The sequence below is a fragment of the Lepidochelys olivacea genome, assembly GCF_965140295.1.
Source record: "Lepidochelys olivacea isolate rLepOli2 genome assembly, chromosome: 8".
NCBI lineage: Eukaryota > Metazoa > Chordata > Testudines > Cheloniidae > Lepidochelys > Lepidochelys olivacea.
In genome coordinates this window covers 29,984,027-30,009,942 of record NC_140418.1, presented here as the reverse complement: position 1 = coordinate 30,009,942, position 25,916 = coordinate 29,984,027, and the positions used below count along the sequence as shown (strand labels likewise).

Sequence of the window (25,916 nt, the reverse complement as noted above, 5' to 3'; positions counted from 1 at the left end):
TGGAAGTTTGACCTAGACCTTTCGATCATTTGTAAAATTTGATAGGCATAAAAACTGTTTTCCACCACACAGATTTTCTCTTTGTGTGTATATATATATATATACACACACACCCACCAAGTTATGGACTTGGTGCTAAAATATGTTGTTTGTATGTGTGAATTGTAACATTTAGGTTAAAATTGGAGAAAGTGATAAACTTTTGGAAACTTTAATGAAAGTAAAATTAAACTTGCACTTAATGATTTGTTCAGAATGTATACATCTAGATGTCTCATCTATAAAGCCTGACTCATATGAGTAGTTTCCTTAGCTCCAGTGGGACTACTGGATTGAGTAAAGGTTTGCAGGACAGAGCTCTTAATTTTTATGAGTAATTTTTTCTCTCAATCGATTGCATTACTTCGCATTGTGAAAATTAGTGTACTATCCCCATCCTTTGTAGTTTAATCAGTAATAAAATGGTTCCATCTCATAGCTAGTATGTGCAATCTCAAGAGTTTGCAAATTTCGTAGAAACTGGAGAAGCAAAGACCTACTGGGTCAGCTAGCCTTTTCTAAGCCAATGCAGGATTGTTCCTTCATATACTGTATATTTTGAGCTCATTGTCCTGTCTTTACATAAATGACCCCAGAGATTGAGCTCTCATCATGTTCCTAACAAAATTATTCAGTACTCCAATAGACCTCATTATTTGGAAGTATTCCTGGATCTTCAGCCTTCTTTTTCCAAATTTAGATTCAAATAATAAATGGAAATATGTGGCCAATGTAAAAAAGGTCAGGGAGAACAATAAATTAATAAAATGGAGATGGTGTAATAGTAAAAATGGAAAAATATTCTGTGCATTTTCTCTGAAGTTGACACAATAATACATAAATTTTATCCAAAGGGATTACCATTTATTATGTAAATGGGAATTGAAAATTCACTGACTGCTGTATTTTTCATTGTTAAAATAATAAGTGATCAGTTTGCAAATCTAATCTTGATATTTTTGGTACTGTCTTTTCCTTCTCAGGTTCCCACTCTGAACCTCCATCCTGCAATGCTAATTCCATCACTTGCCCATCCGCTTGCACATGCAGCAACAACATTGTGGACTGTCGAGGCAAGGGCTTAACAGAAATTCCATCTAACCTACCAGAGGGCATTGTGGAAATGTAAGTGCCAGTGTCAACTTACTATTCTCATTCCAAATGTCATTCCAAATCTAGTGCACTTCACTCGTGGAAGGGAGCTGCAAGTTTTAACCATTTAAGATGATAACCATGGCCATTTGCCAGTCGCATTGCCATTATCCCACACATTATTCTATTTTAGGGCTTAATCCAGGTCTTAAATGCAAAATGAGATATTGTGCAACATACCCCTGCCCATCTGAGAACAGGATCAAATACTCATCAAATTCATTTCAATTTGTATTTTTTACACCCCCCCCCAAAAATGGGGTATGGTCACTTTTATCTAGAGGTCAGGAAATGAAAACAGAGCAGCTCCTCTTTTATATTTTCCCTAACAGAGTTATTTTCACATGTCAACTTACCTTGGTGATTTCTCCCAAAATGATGGAAGTATCTCATGTTAGACAGTGAACCTGAGGTGGGGGGCGGGGGTCTTTTCTTTGCTAAAGTCTGACATTAGAACAGATTGTTCAGTTATTTGTTCTATATTTCATTTATCCCAAAACTTTTACACTTATCTCAACACTTTCTTGTATCATCATGTCATATACTGGTTTTCAGATGTACTTGTTTTTACTAGTTTTATCTGTTACAGCATTTCACAATCTACCATAGTCATGATTAGTGTGAAATAAAACAGAATTGCTTTTGATTGTTCCATAGGGAATGGCGAGCAATTATTTTCCTTCAGAGGTTGTTGTACTGAAGATAGTATCCCTCTTGCAACCAGCTTTAAGAGCCTTAACTTTATGGATTCAATCATATCCATACAGTTATTGTAACAATTCAGCTTTTCATCTCTGCAGAAATATTGCTAGACTGCAAGACTCTCTGGGACAAAGCTTAGCTGCTTCTCTCATTTCTGTGCTGGCCCATTGCAATTTAATATCTGACTCCCAGCAATCTGAGGGTTACAGTTTATCCAAAATGCTCTAACTATAGGTTTTGCTGGTGCTCTAATCTATATGTGCACTCCTCTGTCACTACATTGGTTATTCTTATAATTTAGGTTTCAGCTCAAAATCTGTGTGGTTACTATCTCAGCACATTATAAAGTAGTTCATTATGCGTAATTTAATCAGTTTCCATGTTCTGTGTGGACTTTGCAACTCTCATATTGAAAAAGATATTTTAAACATACAAGTTCATTGAACAAATTTGTTAGATGTAAACAATGCTGTAAAGTTATACTGCCCAGGATAACCTGGGCATGTAAATATATTCACTGGAAATGGAAAAATAGTAACATGCTTGATCACAATTCAAAAACTTGCTTCCCTTAAAAGTTCAGACATGTACAGTCTTCTGTTGGGATTACAGCGTCTTGTACTACATGCCAACTAGGAATCCAAAAAAATTAGAAATGTTCTACCCCTGAAAATTACAGTATAAATTATATCTGAAGTACTAAAAATTAGTCTTGAATTTGCATTCCAAACAATATATACCCTATAGGGATATGGATGTATATATGTAATGTTTTATAACATTATAGATTCAAGAACTGTAGGCATGAACATTTTAAATAATGATATGAAAGATTTGCTGAGGTAATAAGGATGCAGCTATGAGCATCTGTTTGGGAAGTTATATCAGAGTATATGGTTCTAGAGAGTGTGGAAACTACTAATTTCAGAGTGTTGGTGTGCAGAAATAATAGAGGAAGATGTTTTATGTAAAGTTTTATATTGAAGCTGACAGGTAGAGGGCACAGTTGAGTGATTATATGGGACCTGCTGCTGGAAGTTAGTGATCTGTAGGCGGAAGATATGTTTGTGATTTCCATTAATCTGAAAGCAACAGAGGGAACAAATGATATTAAGAAACATTTGAAAAGAAGGTATCAGTTGGAAGGATCACAGTATCTGAAACACCCTGAAGAATGTGTAAGTAGAAAACAATGAGAAGGGAAATAATAAGAATGGCCATTCTGGGTCAGACCAATGGTTCATCTAGCCCCATATCCTGTCTCTGACAGTGGCCAGTGCCATGTGCCCCCCAGAGGGGAGAACAGAACAGGGTAGTTCTTGAGTGATCCATCCCATATCTATCCCTTTCCTAATGGTTCCTAACATTCTATTAGCTTTTATGACTGCCGCTACACATTGAGCAGATGTTTTCAGAGAGCTGTAACATGAGGTCACCAAGATCTCTTTCTTGAGTGGTAACAGCAAATTTAGACCCCATCATTTTGTATGGATAATTGGGACTGTGTTTATAGATAAGTGTGCATTACTTTGCACCTATCAACACTGAATTGTATCAGGCATTTTGTTGCTCAGTCACCCGATTTTGTGAGATACATTTGTATGTAATTGTTTGTAGTCAGCTTTAAACTTAATTGCCTTGAGTAACTTTTGTATCATCTGAAAATTTTGCCACTTTACTCTTCACTCCCTTTACCAGATGATTTATGAATATGTTGAACAGTACTGGTTCCAGTACAGATCCTTGGGGCACCCCACTATTTACCTCTCTCCATTGTAAAAACTAATAATTTATTCATACCTTTCTTTCAATCAGTTACTGAGTCATGAGATACTCTCATGGGATACTCTCTTATCCCATGATTGTTTACTTTGCTTAAGCGAAGAGGGAGACTTTCTATTCACACTTTTAAAATGTTAGCTCCTTTAGACTTTTTTAAAATTTGTAACTTTTTGATGTGCTTAGGGAATGATCAATTGTCAAGAGAGTGGGGAGGTTAAAGGGGCATACCTTCGTTGTTTATATTTTATTTGAAGATAATCAAGTGGGAGTTCCTACACCAGTACTTGTTCTGTCTCTCTTGTGATGTAGTATTCTATGCTGGCACAGATGAACGATGATTCTTTGTGGGGAGGCAATGGGTCTGGTGAACTGGGTGGATTAGGGAGTTAAGATAACAGGTCTGGAGGTACTTATTATGATGCTCTAGAGAAGAATTGTAATTCCCATGGGTAGCAGAAGAATCCCCCAGAGAACTTCATATTATATTACTAGTTCTTTTGAGAATGTTCTGCACCAACCCATCATAATGTCTAACATGTATCACTGACATCTTGTTGGATGAAGCTGAAGGCCCAGTTTTGGCATGGTTGATTCTGGTCAAGATCTCCGTAATCTACTAACATCAAATGTAAAGAGGTAGAGGGAATAATTTGTGATAGGTTCATCTTGCTTGATATGTATGTATGTGGACAACCTCAAAGAGGAGGGTTTTTTTAAGGCTCTGACCATTTCCTTTGCCCCAAGGAAAGGACCAGAGTTTATATTTCTATTTTTTTCCCTCTTAACAATAAACCAGTTTAGATGGAGGGTTCCGCAGTTGAAATATTCCAGGTGATGTCTATGCTCCTATTGGAGGCCTCGTGCCTTATTTTCTTTGTGGGTGCCAGCATGAAACATCCGCTTTAATGAGCAGAAATATCTTCCTGGAAATGGACTTCTGGGGTTTTATCCAGAACACTGAAGACGAGACTATCACTGGGTCTGGTTGTGATAGTTCCTATATTTGAGTTACCCCAACTAAGTGGTCTGATAGGAAGGGCTATTTCATACCTCCATCAGCATCAAACCTTGGAGATTCATTAGTTGTTTAGATTTCTGTGGTTTCTGTAATGCTGCGAGCATATGTGAGATATACTCTTGCAACTGGGGTGTTGATCACCTTCCCATCAAGGCTCCATTTTCAGTAGTAAAGGCTACTGTCAACTTCCAGACCTGTATACTTTTTAATTCTTGTACCTGGAAGTTGCCATGGGTTGACTGATCTCCTGGGGATGAAGCAGCTAGAGTCATAGATTGGAGAGGTGCATAATATGAAGTTGCCTGGAGTCTGATCTTATTCTTTGGCCATACATAGGTGTCTCAAATTGGGCATGCTAAGTTTTTAGATACTTTTAACCCCATTCACTCTGTGCCTCGGTTTCCCATCTGTAAAATCTCACATCTCACAACGGTGTTGTAAAAATATATTTGTGTTTGTGAAGCACTCAAAGACTATAGTGATGAGTGCCATGGAAAGGTCCATAAGGAAATTAAAAATTCTGTTTTAAGAGCAGGGCTTGAATAGTGTGCTGTAAATAAGGAATGGAGCCATACACTGTACAAGGGGAAAACAAAATATTGAATAACTGTACATGAAGTGAGCACCATCCATCCTCTGCAATGAATGACACATGGGTCCTCTGAAAAAAATAGTATGTGATTATGTAATTAAAGAATCATCATACTCCAGGTTTCAGAGTAACAGCCGTGTTAGTCTGTATTCGCAAAAAGAAAAGGAATACTTGTGGCACCTTAGAGACTAACCAATTTATTTGAGCATAAACTTTCGTGAGCTACAGCTCACTTCATTGGATTCATACTGTGGAAAGTATAGAAGATCTTTTTATACACACAAAGCATGAAAAAATGGGTGTTTACCACTACAAAAGGTTTTCTCTCCCCCCACCCCACTCTCCTGCTGGTAACAGCTTATCTAAAGTGATCACTCTCCTTACAATGTGTATGATAATCAAGTTGGGCCACTTCCAGCACAAATCCAGGTTTTCTCTCCAACCCCCTCCCACCCACCCCACCCCCCCAGTAGGCACAGGCAACCTTAATTCTGGCATTTCCTAACTTTCAAAGGTTTGATTTTGCAACCTTCATGGTGTCCTCTTAATAGTGCTTTTTGGGTATAAATGAAAAATAGAATTGAGTATTAAAAACATGTATAAAGGGGAACAATTTTGGTGGAAGAATGCTATTGCAGATTACGAACCCCAGGATGATACCCAAATTTGTAACACCACCATGAGTCTCACTTCAGCAACCCAATGTACATACTCAGTATATTAACACCTTATTAAGCTGTACACTTGTAGTAGATTTATCCTTATATCTCATATTGAAAATTTTAAACCCATGCCTGCATTGGACTTAATTCACCAATATGTCACTCCAATTTTACACTAGAATAACTCCACTGAAATGAATGGAGGCACAATTGCATAAAATCGGAGTAATCCAGAATTTAATCAAACTCGATGTACCTGAATCAGAAATGGCTGAACATTGAAGTTTGGGGCTTTGATTTAGATGCTGATCTGAACCTTTTATATTGAGAAACCAGTTGGAAAAGCATCAGGGGTTTCTAGTTTCAGTCAGCTCAGTAATACAGTAAGAGCAACTGTTTTCACTAAGATTATGCTTTTGCACTTCCAGCACTAGCCAGTACAAGTAACCAGTCAGGTGTGCAAAATATTTGATTTGAACCAAACTTTTTCAAACCTCAGAACAGAGTCTGGGATTGTTTCAAGTCCGATGTCTTTTAGTATCTGGTTTACCAAGACTTAATATTGATTTGTTTTATTGCTAACCAACATTGTTGGTTATGTAGAATATATACTTCATTTTGGTAAATAATGGCTTCTCATAGCTCTAGACAAATAAGAGATATTCACTTAACATTATGGAAATATCTGTTACTGCACTTCTAGATATTCATTATCTCCTCTGACTACCTAGGGAAAAGCAAACAATGCTGCTTTCCCTGAGAAAACAGCTTTAACTTTCTGTTCATTCTGCCTTTAGCAAATGTGCTTCTTTGCCAAACCATTACATTTTAGGGAATTGATTTTGTGAGAGGGAGTAGGAGGGCATCCCAGTGGGGACTGTTGCACAGTCGGTAGGACAGGCAACTCAATATCAAGGGTTCTTGGTTCTATTTCTGGGGCTCTTGCTGCTTCATTGATACCCTTTGGGGAAGTTCTTGTTGATCAGTTTACCCAGAGAATGTACTTCATAGGGGTGTTGAAACTTAAATAATTAATTCTAGGTGAAGCTTTTGTGATTGTAAGAATAAAGGTGTTCTAGAAGTGAAAAATATCCTTTCCATTGTCTTTTTTAAAACTGAAGTTTCTATGATGCATTTTACAAATTTGATTTTGCATATATTAAATTACACCAACAGAAACGTTTAAAATAGGAAGTGTGTGAAGCATATCTTATAGAATAAATCCATTATTTTCAGTCATTTACTGAATGACTGTACATAAGAACTTGGTCTGCACTGAAATTTGGCTTTAAACATCTCAACCTGGAGGCGAGTCTTTAGATTTTTTTTTTCAAAATTAATTTCCTTTTAAATAAAAGCAACACCCATCAAATTTGGGGGCAGAGGAAAGATAGTTCAGCAATTCAAATTGTGCTTTCTCCTGAAGTTAATAATAGATTTTTCCCATCAGTTTTCCAATATATAATGTGTCTTAGACAAGTACAGTATTTCTGAACATACCTAATGACTGTTCCAATGGAGGCTCCCCAGGGAAGGAAAGCAGAGTTTCTCTACTCTATTTGAGTCATATAATACGATCTTCACTCACTGCTGTAAAGTGGCTCTGGACATCTTTACGTGTCAGTTTTGCCTACTGCTTTCAGATGTCACCGTAAACTGTCCCTGACTGCTTATGCTCACCATCAAGAAACAATTTCCTACTCTTTAGGCTTAAAACATGTACACGGAGAACTTTCCACTGAGAAAAAGGACATGAAAATTGCAGCTATTTTAGATGAACTGAACAATCAATGTAGAAGATGTAAATCAGTGATAAATGGTGGGAATAAAAACACTTTCATGTGCAGAGATGGGTTGAGGAGGACATGTAGTTTTGTTTTGTCTGGGTATTATCATGTGCAGTTTGAATAGAAATGTTCAGGTTCTATTTAAATTGCTAGTAGGTAAATTCTGCTTTGTGTAGTATTTGCTAAACTCTCAAAGGGAAGAGAGTGAGGTAGATCAGTAATAAAATATTTACAGATTTGTTGAATGAGATGTTTGACATAGATGTTTTGGTATTAAAATAGGTACAAATAAGCAATCACTACACAAGATTTCAGCTGTGTATCTTAGATATTTACTTACTTTCTGATTTGTCAAATGTGACTATTGTCACCTCCAGTGACAAGAAGGTGCATTATATTTTTACTAAGTCTGATAATTGTACACATTTTTATGGTTGCTTCATCATTTTTTTTAGATTGTTCTGGCCAATTATAATTTTGACATTTGTAATAGGTAGCCGCATGCAGATGAATTTCACCAGGGCAAGCTGTGTAGGAGTTTGTAATCTTGGGAGTATTTTCTGAAGCTTCCTTTCAGCTCACCAGACACATAAATCTGGCTCTGTTAATAAAAAGGAATTTGTATGAACAATAAGGACAATAACACATACCAAGTAATCAAATTGACTAACTTTAGGTCAATCAATGCAGACTAGGACATTCAGAACAAAAAACCTCCGAGATCTTGTTTTATACACAGTATACAGTGTTGGCTGAAATATTGCAGGAAGGAGATTGTATTGTATCATGTGTGTATGCATCTTGAAAGTTCATTATGAAAGTGCAGAAGACATCAGGGAAAATAAATATGGAATACAAAAGCATGAATTTTATATAAAATGTGCTAATCTGTTTTATTATTGCAGGCAGGTGCTATGATGTTTGATTTGTATGTTTGTTTTGCTGCTGCTTTTATTAAATGAACCTGTGGGTTTTGATGGATGTTTTCACTGAAAGGATATACAACATGTAGAATCTAGTTAACAGAGCCCTAAAACATCTGTTTTGTTGACAAAATACTATAAGTGACAGCACTTTATCGCACAGGGAAAGTATTTGCACCTTTCCCACCTGTCCTTGTTTTTCACCTTTTCTTCTGATCCCTTTTCCTTGTCAATGTTGTAGGTATGTAGTACAAATAGATTTTAAAAAACTGTGGGATTGTGCACAAATTATATAATCGATTATATGCTGACTATTTTTCCTTTCAAACAGTTTACTATTAGGTAACGCTTCCAGCAAATCTACAATAATTATTTGTATTAAAACTTCAAGAAAGTAATAACACGAAATGTCAATATTGTAAATTCACACACAGCCTCAAAACTCGGCATTGGTTATTCTGGTAACCAAACAGTCTTGGTGTGCTGATGTTCAGGACCTACACTGGAGGTTTTCTGCCAGACATATAGAGGAATTGTAAGCCCTGGAGACTGGGGATAGGATGTCAGCCTGCTAAGGATTAATGAGTATAATGAGATAACCATGTGGCTCATTAAGGATTTAGATGTTCTTCTTGTGACAAAGCAGAACAAAAAAGCAGAGATAAGTCCAAATGCGACATATACATTAGTTGATACTGATTAGTTGGAAACAACTTGTTTACGTGTATGAAATTTAGCTAAAATCAGATTGTCAAGGTGCAATGGTGTTTTCCAATACATAAAATCAGAATCCTCAAATACTGCCGAGCTGGAGAGGGCTTAGAGGTTGAACAAGCCTCTTGGTAACAGACTCAGCCCTTGGGCCCCGTAAGCTTTGCATTGTTTATGTATAATAAAAATTAAGACCCTAATCCTGCACTGAGAGCCACACATGCAGAGCCCCACTAAAGTTAGTGCGGTGACATGTGATATGGGCTTCTGCCTGCAGAGTTCTTACTGCTGAAGTGGTCCCAAGTTTCTTGGCCCTCTTCTTGCCAAGGCATCTTGGCATGTGTACCAATGCACACCTAATGAATGGAATGTGTAGCTCTAGGCCCCATTTCAGCAGCGGGGGATTGGGAAGAGCCAAATATCCCCCTCAAGCAAAGTAACTCTTTCCTTCCCAGATCCACACACAGGGGCCCCCGTGCACACAGACCTCTCACTCCCCTGTGGAAGCATGGGCAAGGCAGCCCCATGCAGAGTAGGGTGATTCTGGACAGAAAATGGGTTATATTTAATGGTGGAAGCAGCAAAACATTGTTTCACATTCAACCCAGAAAAACTGTGTTTGGCCTTGTTTAACTCTTGCTGTTGCTATGACCGTGTCAGTTAACATAAGGGGAACAGTCACCTGTTGAGCTCCCCATTAGTGCCTGAAGCTACTTATGGGGGAGAAACTGCATAGACCCTCTCACCACCTCTTACAACATCACTCCAGCAAAGCATACCGAAGAGAGTATTTGAAGCCAGGTTTCTGCTGTCCTGACTGGGAGTCCAGTAAGCCCTGGAACCTGCCCCACTCGGGCCTGTTTTCCTTCTCAACCCCAGCCCACAAACTGACATCTTCTAGGAGGGAGTTGGGAGCCCTCTTCTTCCCACCTCTACCAGCCAGAAGAGAAACTCCTGCGACCACCACTACTGCTGCTGCTTTGAGGAACAACCTCCAGGGAGGGAAGCCACCTATTGAAGCCTCAATGAGGTCATGATAGGCAGAAGCATGGTGTGTTGAGACTCCTGTGGGTGTCTGGAAGCGGAAGGGTTAATGGATTAGGGAAGCAGGAGAACATGACACTGATGGATTTATTGAGAAGCAAAGCAAAGAGCAGAGTATTTTATCCAGGGTCTGCCACATGCATCAGTTTGGGACCCTCTTGTTCAGGTGTATCAGCATGTCACAGTCATCCGGCTGCTTCTGAAGAAAGACACATCCACATGTTCTAGATAAACTAGGTTCAAAAACAGAAAGCTACTGCAGAGCACAGCAGCAGAAAAGAAATATTAGGACCAGCTTCCTGTCTGTTTGGAGAGTACCTAACACAAGGAAGTGCTTGATTCAGACTGAGGCCTCTCCTCTCTAGCATATGGAAAATACTCTGTTGTATCTTATGGATTCATACAATGGTTGCTAAATTCAGCATTTACAAGTTAGTAGTGAAAGTGCTGTTGATAATGGACTCAATGAACTGCAGATACCATGGTGCCAATTGTTGAGTTTTTAATAGAGACCGCAAAACCAGAGGCCAGAACAAGCCCTTAAAGTGCAACTACATTGTTTCTACTCTAAAATATGTCAGCTGTCACACTAGAGAGCTCTTTGCTGAGCATTGCTATCCAAATAGGCTACCCAAACCCTTGGATCTGAGAACAATGAAAAAGCATTCAGTTTTTTACAAGAAGACTTTTAATAAAAAATAGAAGTAAATAGAATTAAAGAAATCCCCCCTGTAAAATCAGGATGGTAGATATCTTACAGGGTAATTAGATTCAAAAACATAGAGAACCCCTCTAGGCAAAACCTTAAGTTACAAAAAAGACACACAGACAGAAATAGTTATTCTATTCAGCACAATTCTTTTCTCAGCCATTTAAAGAAATCATAATCTAACACATACCTAGCTAGATTACTTACTAAAAGTTCTAAGACTCCATTCCTGGTCTATCCCCGGCAAAGACCCAGCATACAGACAGACACAGACCCTTTGTTTCTCTCCCTCCTCCCAGCTTTTGAAAGTATCTTGTCTCCTCATTGGTCATTTTGGTCAGGTGCCCGCGAGGTTACCTTTAGCTTCTTAACCCTTTACAGGTGAGAGGAGCTTTCCCCTGACCAGGAGGGATTTCAAAGGGGTTTACCCTTCCCTTTATATTTATGACAACCATCCTCTCTGGAACTACCTCTCACGTAGTTGAAAACAGCTATCAAATCCCCCCTCATTCTTCTCTTCCGCAGACTAAACAATCCCAGTTCCCTCAGCCTCTCCTCATAAGTCATGTGTTCCAGACCCCTAATCATTCTTGTTGCCCTTCGCTGGACAGTCTCTAATTTATCCACATCCTTCTTGTAGTGTGGGGCCCAAAACTGGACACAGTACTCCAGATGAGGCCTCACCAATGTCGAATAGAGGGGGGACGATCACGTCCCTCAATCTGCTCGCTATGCCCCTACTTATGCATCCCAAAATGCCATTGGCCTTCTTGGCAACAAGGGCACACTGCTGACTCATATCCAGCTTCTCGTCCACTGTCACCCCTAGGTCCTTTTCCGCAGAACTGCTGCCTAGCCATTCGGTCCCTAATCTGTAGCTGTGCATTGGGTTCTTCCGTCCTAAGTGCAGGACCCTGCACTTATCCTTATTGAACCTCATCAGATTTCTTTTGGCCCAATCCTCCAATTTGTCTAGGTCCCTGTATCCTATCCCTGCCCTCTAGCGTATCTACCACTCCTCCCAGTTTAGTATCATCTGCAAATTTGCTGAGAGTGCAATCCACACCATCCTCCAGATCATTTATGAAGATATTGAACAAAACCGGCCCCAGGACCGACCCCTGGGGCACTCCACTTGACACCGGCTGCCAACTAGACATGGCACCATTGATCACTACCCGTTGAGCCCGACAATCTAGCCAACTTTCTACCCACCTTATAGTGCATTCATCCAGCCCTTACTTCCTTAACTTGCTGACAAGGATACTGTGGGAAACCGTGTCAAAAGCTTTGCTAAAGTCAAGATACAATGCATCCTCTGCTTTCCCTTCATCCACAGAACCAGTAATCTCATCATAGAAGGCGATTAGATTAGTCAGGCATGACCTTTCCTTGGTGAATCCATGCTGACTGTTCCTGATCACTTTCCTCTCATGTAAGTGCTTCAGGATTGATTCTTTGAGGACCTGCTCCATGATTTTTCCGGGGACTGAAGTGAGGCTTACTGGCCTGTAGTTCCCAGGATCCTCCTTCTTCCCTTTTTTAAAGATTGGCACTACATTAGCCTTTTTCCAGTCATCCGGGACTTCCCCCGTTCGCCACGAGTTTTCAAAGATAATGGCCAATGGCTCTGCAATCACAGCCGCCAGTTCCTTTAGCACTCTCGGATGCAACTCATCCGGCCCCATGGACTTGTGCACGTCCAGTTTTTCTAAATAGACCCTAACCACCTCTTTCTCCACAGAGGGCTGTGGAGAAAGAGGTGGTTCGGGACTATTTAAAAAAACCTCTTTCTCCACAGATTCCCCACCTTCCTCCCTGACACTGCTATTCCCAGTCCACAACTCTTCACAGCACATCCCACTGGGAGGAATTAAGTAATTTCCCACTACTGACCTTGACTTGCTACCCTGCAAATCCTTGCACTCAGGATAGGCTATCCTTCCTTCAGCCAAGTCCAGAGGACTAACACCTTCCCGATGACCTTTGAATAGGCTTTATGTATCCTGTCAGACAAATGAGAACTAGCAAGGTACTGATGCCCCTCTTTTTCTACCAGATATTTCTTTCAGCTCTTGGCCACTCAAATGGTGCAAGCCTATAAGAACCTTAGCCATTGAAGCAGAGCAACATGACCCATTGAGTACTTTGGCTGTTGTACGTTACTTTATGCTTTCCCAGCAGGGACGTTCATGGCTGCCTCTTGCGGAAGGGACATTTTCTGACACATCTCAAGCACAGCAGAACAACACTGTTAATAGACCGTGGCTGTCTCATTTGTAGACTCTATTCATTTGACAGCTAAGAATTATCAGTACTGATGTTTCGCTCCCTCTCTCTCTTTTTTCCCAAGCTAGTGATTTGTCTGTGTTATGGGTAGACTTGACAAACCATTACACATTAGCGGCTGAGATGTTGTTTGAAATGGGAAAATTGCTAGCAAACTGCTCCATTAGCAAGCCAAGTAACAAATTCTTTTTTCCCCCCATGAAAATGAGATAGCTGAGGCCTAAATTAATATGGCTGTCTCCCCCACTCTGTAATGGGCATTACTCTTCAAGACAAATGGCTTTGTCACTCCAAAGAATGTGATCTGGCTCTAAGAAAGCTACGTTAGGTGGTGATTGTTTATCTTTTTGTGTTTTCCTGCATGTGTTTGAGTAGTGTAAGCACCAGATGAGATTTGAAAAGATTTGCACCTTAGTGAACCTTGAGATGGATTAGGATGGGATTTTGAGTGCTTATTCTTTGTCAGAGGATTATTTGTCACCTTTAAGTGCATCCTTTCCCCCTTGCTTTTTCTAACTGTTTTGTTTACTATCTGCTCTTAGTGCCACAAAGTCATTTAAAAATCAAAAAGATCTTCTCCCATGTCACACTATTAGAAAAAAAAATGTATTTGAATCCATCAGGCCTTCTGCGTTTTCCAGGCTCTGATACTTTATTAGAGGAGAATAAAGGAAATTGCTTTTGTCCTTTGACATCCACTGTCACTGAAGCTTTAAAAGTAAAACTTCCAAAGGCAGACGCAACACTGTTTCATGTCAGAAGGGGGAAGTGCAGCATCTAGAATACATGTGGGCAGTATGAATGGTGTTCTCAGGCAGCAGCTGACATGGCAGAATGAAGAGGATAACTGAATGGATGAGCAAAAGCCCATGAGAAGGTTGAACAGTACCTTTCATATAGAGTCAGTTTATTCCATCAGTCTTTACAGTGTGTTCTCATGGATTCCACTTGTTCGGTGCTGTGTCTGTTAAACACAGCTGGTTGCAAAATGTTAGTGAAAATGAAATTTGGATGAAGAATGGAAATAAATTTTCCTGAAATTTTTTCTTTATTTTCCAACTATTTACTTTTACATTTTGACTTCAAATCCAAACTACAGAAATCTAGAACAGGGGGGAAAGGGTTCAAATAGCCAATACAGATTATTATTTTGTGCTTGCATCTTTCATCAGAAGATCTCAGAATGCCTCTCAAAAATTGTTTCCTAATATTCCTTCACCAACCACTGAAATCTGTCTCCTCTGCGGCAGAAAAAAATTTGCTCTTTAACAACATACAGCAACACCATCCAACACACTAGAACATGGGCTAAAGAATGCTGTCTACCTGAAGATGCAAATTAGATCAATTTCATTCTGCCAAGCTCTACTCTTAAAATAGAATTTAACCAGGATGTACAGGTTACCACACACCTTTTTTTTTTGGGGGGGGGGGTGCAAAGTGTTACATGATCTGGTAAGAACCTCCATTTTCCATCTCATTTGAAAGATTGTGCTTGCTAGCACCACTGTTCCCCATTATTCCATGGTGAGTCAGCACTGGCTCAGGGTGAAGAGTGACCTCTCAGAACCATCAGCACCTAATGTTCTTCTGACAGAACCTAATTGTTCCTTGGATATCTCCCATCTAATACTGACCTGTACGCATGTTGCCTAGCTAGTGAGGTCAGGCAAGGTAGTAGTACAAACTAGTAATGTGAATCACTTACGTTTTTCACATTTCTATTAATATAAAAATGAATTGCCATTTTCAGCTTGTACCCACAGTTCCATAACATGCATTTATGAATAAAGAAATTGTAAAGCCCAAGTTTCTACTTCAGATTTTGCAATTACGCCTTTTAATATTATATAGTAAATGTTGACTGTGCTTTGTGGCAAGTTTGGAATCTACATGCTTACTTGCATGACCACATTATCATGATAGGGCCCACTAAGCATCATCTGTTCGGCCTAGAACCCCACGGAAAGGACTTCTTAAAAATTAAATAAAATCAAGAGCTTATTGCGGAACTAAACTGAAAATACAGCGGCATGTGATACCACCCTTGACCATCTATTTTCATTACAGCCCATCTGCTCCTCATTTGTGGTGAGTGGTGAAGAACTCAATGCTGCTTCTGAGTGTTACTGGCCAACTCCCTGTGAGACAGCCCTCTGGCATCCTAATTTCTCTTTCTTTCCCCCCACTCTGTCCTCCTCTAGGTTATTTATTTTTCACATTTGCAGGAGGTGTGGGCTTTAATCCCTAGTGATTGCAATTTGGGGTGTGTACATGTTGGGGAAGCAGAGGGAGGAGAGTTGGTATCTTTTACATATCATTGCTTTTGTTCTCTATGTGACATTTTCCTGTGTACTTCAAAGAATTATTAATACAGGGCCAAGTTTTCACCCAGGCTAACCTCATCTTGCAATTCTGTTCAATTGATTGCTCCTGTGGAAATAGATATGCACCTCTTAAGCATGTGAAACCCCAATTTGTATCTGCAAAGTGGTAGTTGGCGCACAACTCCAGACTTTGTTCATAGAAATTAGTGCACAGGCAAACTTTTGTGAGTTTGTAATGCAAAAGGCTTCACTGAAAAGTTGACCTCCGAATGTCTAGAAAAAGTCTGTTGCAACTCTGGGTAGCACATGCACACTAAAACACCAGTGTGCTGATATCCGCAGCAATTTGCATTTCACTGTTCATTCCCCTGCAATCCAGTGCATGTGCGTACCATACTATTTAGGACTAACTGGGAGGGAAATCTTATACAGAGACTTAAATCACAGAATAATTGAGATAATTAAGTGAGATAATGGATCCACAAAATAGGTATGGTATCAGTAAAGTTTAATGGCAATGACTACATACTCATTGTTTTATTTGTTTTTCAGTTCCACTAAACTGTTTCCTGTAAAACAGCCAAAATAGTGAAAATGCATTGGGGGAAGTGGGATTTTTGTTTACTCATTGCAGGCACTGATCATTTGGAGGATATTCTCTGAAGCAAAGAGCTATAGGCTTCATAAGCTCCCTCTTCATTCTCCTGCAGTCCTTTAAGACACACATGCTTCACCTTCTTGCTGCACTGCATTTTATCTCCATACTCATACTTTCACGTTTTTGTTTCTCTCTTCCATGTGGTTGCAGCAGTAATCAATGCTGATTAACTCCATGTCATCTCAGGGAGTTATTTTCTTAAGTACCTATCACCATGTTTTCTTTTAAAGAAAGGAGTGTGTTGGGTTGCCTTGGCCCCTTTGGGGTCGGTGAGGTGCTTTTGTATTTCAGCTCTCTACCATTTCCAACAACAGTGATTGGTGACCGTGCCAACATAGCCAAAACTCAGGATATTATGAAGTTCTTGGAAAAAAATCTTTTTTTTTCTTTTCTTTTTTCTTTTTGTAAAATAGAGCCTTAATAGCCTTGAATGCCAGTGTCAGATTTGGATATAAGAATTTTTGATAACATAAGTTGAGTATTTTGAGTTTAGCTTATTGGGATTCACTTTTATTATTAACCTGTGAGATCACAAGGCCTGTTCTTGAGGATTATGGGAACCTTTTAAAATATCTACTTAGAAACTTTTTTATGAAAATATATTTCAGAAACTCATTTAAGTTTTATATTTCTCAGTCAATCTTGTGTGTTTTATTTTACTGTTAATCTCATCCATAGTGTTTTATATAGGATGCCTCTCTGTATATGGCATTAAAAATAGACCCTAGTATTCTAAGGTAGTGAAAAAAGTGTTTTGTTTCCTCTCTTGGGACCTCTCCTTTTATTTCTTGAGTGGCATCAAAAGAGGCAAAAAACCTTATGCTTTTTATCTAGCATTTTCTTTTTTCAAAGTATATCACAAATAGATACTAATCCTTGCAACACCTATGTGAGATAGATAATAAGGCATTATTATTCCCAAATTATGAATGGGAAAACTGATACAGAAGTTATTTATAAGGCCTTGTCTAAAAAAGTGACACAGTGAGTTAATGACATAGCCAGGTCTAGAACTTAAGAGTTCCTTGCTTTTACCCCCATGCTTTACAAACAGATCTACTTATCCATGAGAGAACATGGTCTAGTGGTCTGACATTGCAGACCAAATTCTATCTTAAGTAACTATATTGGGAGTTGTGGACATATGCATAAAAAGTATTGTCTTAGATCTCAGCTTGAAAGCATCCTTTATCTACTTCAGAGAAGAATAATAGAGCAACTTCTTTGAGGTGGAAATTTGCCATCCTTTTGTAATAACTGCTTTGTACATGGAGGGAAATGATATTTTTTTCCTTATCCTTAGTGAGAAATATTACAATATACATCAGAAATCTTCTGTTAATTCGGTTGGCCCTGAAGATGCAGGTGGTGATTTGCAATGTGTCTATCTTGAGAAAGGACAAAGTGAGCTTAGCTCCCACAGAACTAAATTTACCATCTTACTGTGACATACTTCGTAATTGGGTTTTCTTTTTTTGGTCGAAATTTGATTAGTCAGAAAGATGAATTTGTTTCCTAAAAAAGCCATTTGCTGAATTTTAGTGGCTTTCAAAAGAAAATCTGTTTCAAATATAGTTTTATATTTTTGTACAAAAGAAGTTATAACATTTAATGTTATTCCTGCGTTACAATCTTATATTTAATGTTTATATTACTCTGTTTGTTTTTAGACGCTTGGAACAGAATTCCATCAAAACAATTCCCACTGGAGCTTTTTCCCAGTACAAGAAACTTAAGAGAATGTAAGTTTAAAAATAAGACTACATGTAAGAGTGATACTTGTAGCTTGCACTATTTTGAACTTTATCTTCTTTATTTTTCAAATAAAAGACCAAATTCTGTGTTGAAACTACTGAGGGTTGTATAGATAAACTCTTTTTCAAAGTATAAAGCAGCATGGAATTGGCCCAGGATGCTTAACAGTGCATGAAATCCTTAATAACATGCAGATTCATTTCTCTATTGTGTAGCATATGAAGTAATTAATTGTTGTCCCCTTTATTTCTTTCCAAACATTGAATTCCTTTCCTCAGAGAAGATTTTGAGTTATAATTATTTTCTCTTCTGCATTCAGACATCTATTTGTAGGGTGAGCAGATGTCCCGTTTTTAAAGGGGCAGTCCTGTTTTTAAGCCCTTCTGCAGTTGTCCTGACTTTTTCTTAAAAATGGGCAAATTATCCCATATTTTCTGTCTTTCCCCATCAGTACTGGTGGGTCCTGCTGCTGGCTGGATCCCTGCTCGCCAGCCTCCCCCCCACCAGCAGTGAGTGGGGGTCCAGTGGCCAATGATGGGAGTGGGTGTGCAAGGCTGGTGGTGGGGCAAAGCTGCAGTGCATGGGGCTGGCTGATCCTGCTGCTGGTCTGTCAGCGCAGCCCTTTGCTGCGTGCCGGCTCTTGGCCAGCATGGCCCCACCCTCCGTCCTCTTTCCAGCTGGCACTGGCTGCAAGCTGTGGTCGCTGGTGAGTGCGGGCAGGTGCCAGGCAGTAGCCAGTTATGTGCCGCCAATGCTGCCCACCCATCAGCCATTTACATGCTCCCCCTATCACTGTCCTCTCCCTGCTTTGCCCCTTCACCCCGTCCCTCCAGCGCCGCTGCTCCTCCCTATCTCCCCCAGCAGCGCGTGTCCTATTCCTAGCATTGCGCAGAGAACCAGCCCCTGGTCAGAGTGCTCAGCTCAGTAACAGCCTGGCCAGCAGGCTTTTCCTTCCCTCACTATCTCTGGCTAGGCCAGCACCCCAGGAAAGCCCAAGACCCTCTGGCCCAGGGACTGACTACGAGGAGCTGAGCCCTGTGTGTGCCATAGTCACACACAGCCCTGGCACGGGGAAGCTTCTCCACCCGTCAGCTAAGCTCTGGAGTGGTGGAAGCGATTTCCAGCCTGTTCGTGCCCCGACCCTGCAGGGTCCACAGCAGCCCCCCGGACAAGGGCTTAGCACCCTCTTCACCTTGACCGCCTACCCTGGGTCCTGCCCCCAGAGAGCGTGGGGCTGCTCCATCTCCTAGGCACCCTCCCCTGCTGAGCCACCTCTCTGACCAGGTTTGCTGAAGCCCCGCAGTAAGATTCCCTGGGCCCTGGTGCACAATGCATCCTTAGGGCTTAATCTCTTCCTGCCCGCAATGTAGCCGGGGGAGAGGAGGCGGCTGGGTTATGTCAGTGACCAGCAGCAGCAGCCATGTCTTCTAGCTGCCTTTCGACACTGTGCAGGCAGGAAGAGACAAGGTACATCCCGTCACAGGGAGGGGAGGTTAGTGGGGGAAGAAATGAGTCCTGCAAAGACATGGTCCAGGTCATCCTGCCCCCAAACTCCCCTGTGGCTGGAAGCAGCTCCTGTCCCTTCCCTCCCACACAGTGCCAAAAGACTGCTGATGGCCACATTCTGGTGTGAACTCTGGCAGAAATCTGGAGGGGTTCATGTGACCCTACATGCCCCCTCCCCACATGTTGCCTCAGGAAGATGCGGTGCCAAGTAATAGGAGAGGCGGGACCGTCCCAGTGGCCCAGCCAGGAATGGAGGGTGGAGAGCGCCAGGCAAGGAGGGTCAGTTCTCCCCTGTGTGAGAGAGGTGTACGGGAGTGTGGGTGTGTCACCTCTCCCAGTGTGTGTGTGGAGTGTGTGTATGACCCCTCCCTGTGTGAACCCTAAAGCCTTAAAGATAAGGTAAATAAAAAGAAGTACTGCCTACTTGGATTCTTTTTAATAGGGGCTCAGTCAGTTTGATGTTAATTTGAATGTTTGTACTGCATAGTTCTGGTCGATTGCCACTGAACTCGCTTGAATACAAGTAATTTTACCAGGTGTCTTATATTCAGCATAGGGAAATATGGTCACCCTGTCTGTCTGCATCACTTTAATTTAGTTGCCATTGGTTGGGCAGGAGAGATGGTTCTTACAAGAGGGGTTTGAACTTTTGTAACAATATATTGTATGCCCTTGTTTTCTTAAGTATCCAAATTAGGTTGGTTTTCAAAACAAATATTCTAGGCTGTATAAACCTAAAAGAACCCTAATCTATTATGTTCAATATAGCTGCCCTAGATTTACATCAATAGTAAAAGAACAGAATTTGGAGGTATATATATATTTCTCCCCAGACGTGAAGTTGAGGCTCATATGAGAGATGCTGGACGGACACAGCAATGGAAATTGTTGTGTGCTTCTGGAAGTAGTACTAAACCCAAAATCATGGTAAAACAAGCTTCTGCTAAACTTGCCATCCCATCAATGTGCGTCAACACTCCTCTGCACCAGACACCTCTGGGGATGAGGACTAATTCAGTGTCCCTGGCCCCTTGCTGAGGCTGCTCATGAAGGCACCGTGGGTAGTGGGGGGTTTTATGTGAACGACTGCTTGATATGAGTAAGATTGATCCTATCAAATTGTTTCACATAAGAACTGAAATACCAAATAGTTAATGCTCTTTGACATGATCCCATGTTGAACAGTGGCTATTGGGTTAAGTTACTGTGCCACCAATCCAGGGTCATCAAGTTCCCAGAGTTGAGGAATTGTAAATAACCTGTAACTCTTTCATTATTTGTTACTATTTTAATTTTTTTCTGAGGTATTAGTAATATTAGAACTTGATGATCCTTTATTGTTATTTATGTTTTCATGATTGGTGCCTTCCAACTGTCAAGATATAGAAAATGATGCTTTTTTCCCTAACCATTCAGGACAATGCACAGTGGTGCTTATTATGAAAAGGATAACAGTAAAGGTTTTGTGTGCAAGAATTCCATTAGCAAGTTACATTAATAGGCTTTTGAAGCACTGTTGGCATAGGCTTTGAGATTATTCTTGAAAATACTGTTAAGTAGTATCATTAAAAATAGGTCTTTGCCATTTACAAATGTATATAAATGTACATATGGGAAAGACAGCCTTTATTGCAGTTCTGATTCTACACAGCCTTATTACTATTCCTGCCATGACAGTGAGACAGTAAACCATTATGCCAGATGTTAATTTAACATTATTTATCCACTTTTAGCAAGGAAATCCCCAAGTGCTTCACACACTTTATTGACACTGAAGAGATGGCTTCTATGGAGATCAAGAGATGTCCTTGTCAGTGTGTGGTAGAATAAATGTGACATTTCTCTGCTGTAACGTTGCTTCTGTCTCTTTAGTGAGGTTCAGAATTGTTGTGGAACAGTGAGGATCTGTAATCTGGACCAGTGCTCACCAGGGTTTGTGAAATCTAGTGGAGATCTATTTGTTCCATTACTGTTGGTGGTTATTGCCATCTCCATTTGGGACTGCAAGATTCTAGTATTACTAATACAAGCATGAACTGTGGTCAAGAAACTCGCTCTTAATACTAAAAGGCTCACCAGTCATGTCTCTAATCTTAATATTTTGGGAGATAGTGTTGAGCAGATTACAATTAGACAGCTCTGGAATCATCAGAAGTCTTCAGATTTTCTTAGCTCCTTTCTCTCTGCTGTTAGACCTAGTTATGGAATGACATGGAAACTGTGCTGGCCTCATTGGCTGATGACCTTCTAATGTGGGGAAAAGTGCATTTGTTCATGCTGATTCTTTAGAAATGGCAGGAGCCTTTGATATCAGAGGGATTAATAACATGTCTGGGGATCCTAAGAGTATACCAAGGAGAACAAAAGTTCCTCCATTCTTTCTCTGAAAGCAATCAGAGGGTGATATTATGCTAGTGCTGTGGAGTACCAGAAGGTTCTATCCTACTTCTTCTGCTGTTCCATGTACATGTGAGGATGTTAGGGGAAAAGGACTATTTCAGTATTTTGACGGTACTTAGCTCAGTTTCCTAAAAGATGGTGAAGTTTTTGTTTCCCAGTGTGTGGCTAAGATTAGACCTTGAGTTAGAGCTGGTTAGCTGAGGCTCAATCTAAATCAGACAGGTGGGATGAGGGCAACATCCTGAGGAGAGGGGAAAAGTTATAGCTGTTCCGTGGATTGAGAAGTTATGTTTGCCTTTAGTTAAAACTCACTATTTAGAGCGGATCCTTAACTGCCTCTGGATGTTCAGGTAGCAGCAGTAGCCAAGAGAACTTATGCCATCTTCTCTTGGTTGCAACTTTTCATCTGTCATGGACCTCAGTACAGTTATTCATGCCTCCACACATGGGTAACTACTGCAGCTCAATTTATCTAGCTCAGAAGGAAGATTTCACCCTTCTAGTAGTCAAATATATGGTTGCATAGTCTAGGGATTTGAAAATTTATAGAAACATCACTAAGCCATCTCCTACTATTTTACCTGTGCTTCTCGGGTGCATTTTGGGCACAAGACTGAGGACTCCAGCCCCCAGAAAGGTGTGGCTATAACAATATAACTGCACTTCTTTCTGATATTTAACATTAACACTTTTCATCTTAACAATAAACAGGTCACAAAGTTTCACACCCATCCAACTAATGTTGCAATATGACTGTTTCTCAAATTATTTTATGAATTGTGGGTTTGTTTGTTTTTCATTTTTCAACCAGCTCTAAACATTATTCAGTAGTTTGTCTCAAAAGCTCTTACAGAGGGCAGTAAAGAAACTTAAATCATCTTCATATGCTCTACAAGAAGCACAAGATATGCCTTCTACCCTGCTGCAGAGATAGAAGCAATTTGCACTCCTATACAGCAGCTGCATGCAGTCACCCTCAAGAGCAGTGGTGGGCAATCCATGCGGCCCAGCAGGGTAATCCACTGGCTGGCTGCGAGACAGTGTTTACATGAACCATCCGCAGGCATGGCTGCCCGCAGCTCCCGGTGGCTGCGGTTTGCTGTTCCTGGCCAATGGGAACTGCGGGAAGCGGCTGCCAGCACATCCCTGCAGCCTGCACCGCTTCCCGCAGCTCCCAATGGCCGGGAACGGTGAACCGTGGCCACTGGGGGCTGCGGGCGGCCGTGCCTGCGGACGGTCAATATCAACACTATCTTGCGGCCCGCCAGCAGATTACCATGATGGGCTGCATCCGGCCCACAGGCTGAAGGTTGCCCACCACTGCTCAAGAGTATGTTTATGAACCTTGTCAAAAAGTAAATCATTTATGTGTTGTCATGGGCATAAGGAGATGAGACTTTGAGATGGTTAATGAATTCTCTGCCTAGATGGAATCCTGATCAGTCTATTAAATTCCCAGCTAAAGAGCTGCAGTTCCACTCCGTGATTCTAGTGATATCCAAAACCATGTGCTCTGTGACCTAAACTGACTTAGTAATGAAAGGTTAGGAAAGCGTGTACCCGCTCTTTCTTGATGTAAATCAAGCACTAGAGTGGAGTGAACTTACCACAAAACAGCAGGCCATAGAAAGGAAACAAAAAGAAGAGCAAAATCTTAATTGAATCCTGTGCCTCAATCAAGGCAGGAGGAGATTCAGCCGTGCTATCTAAGTAACAGCACTGGAGCCTTGGCTCTAATGGAAAGGAAATAATGTGTCTAATTATCTTCTAATGCTGATCATACCACATCCGCAAGAGGTGGGTGAATGTCATCTCCCATGCTATTTATGCAGGGTCAGGCATCATTAGTTATACCCAGATTAACATCCTAAATTGGAGAGGGGGAGGTGGGACAAAATCTTTTGTTTCAATCAAACTGTGATATATACAGAAACAGGCTGCACTGAGATGTTTGATTCCAAAATAGGGTTCCCCTTTCAGATGTTAGGGTTCTGATCTATCACATTGCTCTGCTCCATTGTAATGGGTTCAAAAATATTCCTGGATAGATGCCATAGTACAAACTTTGTGCCAAGAAATTTGGCTATTTCTATGAAGGCTGCTATTTGCATCTTACTGTCTAGACACAAAGGGCAGTCAACGTTAACTGATTTCCTAAACAGATTTCAGAGGGGAATGAAAGGGGTTCTTCTTTAGCAGACTTGACTGTGGTGAGTATAGCCTAAGAAAAACCACAAAAATGAAACTCCAGTGGACAAAAGTGAAGCAAAAAGCTGTAGTGGGAAACATTATTAGATCAATCACTTTGTTAAGAGCTTTGTGAGAAAACCTTATTCCTTGTAGATTCCTAAAGAGATGTTAGGATACTGCTACTGAAATGAAGTTTATTGAATAAGCCCATCCACTGTTCTGAACATGTCTTCTAGCAGAAATGGAGTAACAATGGAAATGTAGTATGTGAAATACTACCCGTGTCGGATTGTACTAGCCTGAACAATCATGGAACAGAGTCAGTGTTGATATAAGCAGTTACCATTCCAAAGGAAGGCAATGGAACAGTTTATATGCTGAACATTCGGCATGTTCTAAGTAACTTGGAGAAGATGATTTGACATCCTAGCCATGTTGGGGCACACAGCACATGTTTATATCCCACCTGTAGAAAAGGATGGACTGGGTCTTTAACAGCGATCTAATAGAATTTGGTCCCATTTACAAACAAACTAATTGTTCTACAGCCTTCATTTGTTTGTTTCTTTCAGACTAGCATTTTCAAAACTTCTGTTGAAACAGTGAAAGCATGTTGTGACTGGATCCCCCAGCGCAGCTGTAATGGGAGTGTGAAGGGGACCTTACTGAAACCTAATGCCTTGGCCAGATTCTGTAGTGATTTATGGTCCCTTTATACCATGCTGGTGGCAGAATTAGGGTCATTATCTAGGTTTTAAATGCCCAGCTGAGTTCCCCTTGGATGAGAGGTGCAGTTGAATGTGCTCTGCTCATCCGCAACGGACCAGAGTGTTCATTAAGAGCCTTACACCAGTGGCACAATTTATTACTGCCCAGCACCAGTTCTGAGTGGCACTAAGGCTGGTCTTTAAAATCAGAGAAATGGCTGAGCTGTTCCCCTATACAAGCATACACTACTGCCAAACAGAAATCTGGTACAGGAAAGACTCTTATCTGTTAACCCAGTGCTACATTTCTTAGGATGGTTATCTTCTCTAACCAATGATTAACCCTAAACAGGGCTAACACATTTTGTTTTGTTTTGTTTATGAAGCTAAAATTCTTGTCCAGGCTGTCACTATCTTTCATCTTGATTACAGCAACATCTTCTTCTCTGGCCTTGACAAATACAGTCTTGTCCTGCTCATATCCATTCAGCATACTACTGTAGAGCTCATTTTTCTAGCCCATTGCTTTGACCATGTCACCCCTCTCTTTGTATCCCTCCACTGTGCCCCCTTCTCTACTGCATTACACATAAACTACTTGTCTTCACTTTCATAGCCTTTCATACCCGATTGCCATCCTATCTATCGTCTCAGTCTGGAAAAATTGACTCCTGCCTCTGATTAGCTAATGATACCAGCCTCGGTTGCCCACTTGTTAAATTTTCAAACAAGCCTTGCTGTGCTTTTTTCCATGCTGCTTCTTCTACTTGGGAGATGCTCTCTGTAAATAATTTCAAAGCCACCTCATTGTTCAGTTCCTCCTTAAAACTCTCCTTTGCCATGATGCCTGCTAAAAGCTTGACAACACTTAGAGTACTGTTGAGCTGATAACATGGCCTATCATGCTGACCAATCTTGTCACATTATTTTCTTGAATTCCCCCATCTGTCTGTGTCCATCTGT

General features: G+C 40.6%; 1 protein-coding gene across 1 annotated transcript in view; it reads left to right on the top strand.

The window, feature by feature from the left end:
• SLIT3 (slit guidance ligand 3) overlaps nucleotides 1–25,916 on the top strand; it is an 810,486-nt gene that overhangs the window by 553,101 nt on the left and 231,469 nt on the right. Inside the window, exons 9-10 of the mRNA XM_084636935.1 lie at nucleotides 1,023–1,164; nucleotides 18,066–18,137. Of these exons, the coding sequence (XP_084493061.1) occupies nucleotides 1,023–1,164; nucleotides 18,066–18,137 (214 nt within the window). The remainder of the gene's footprint in view (nucleotides 1–1,022; nucleotides 1,165–18,065; nucleotides 18,138–25,916) is intronic.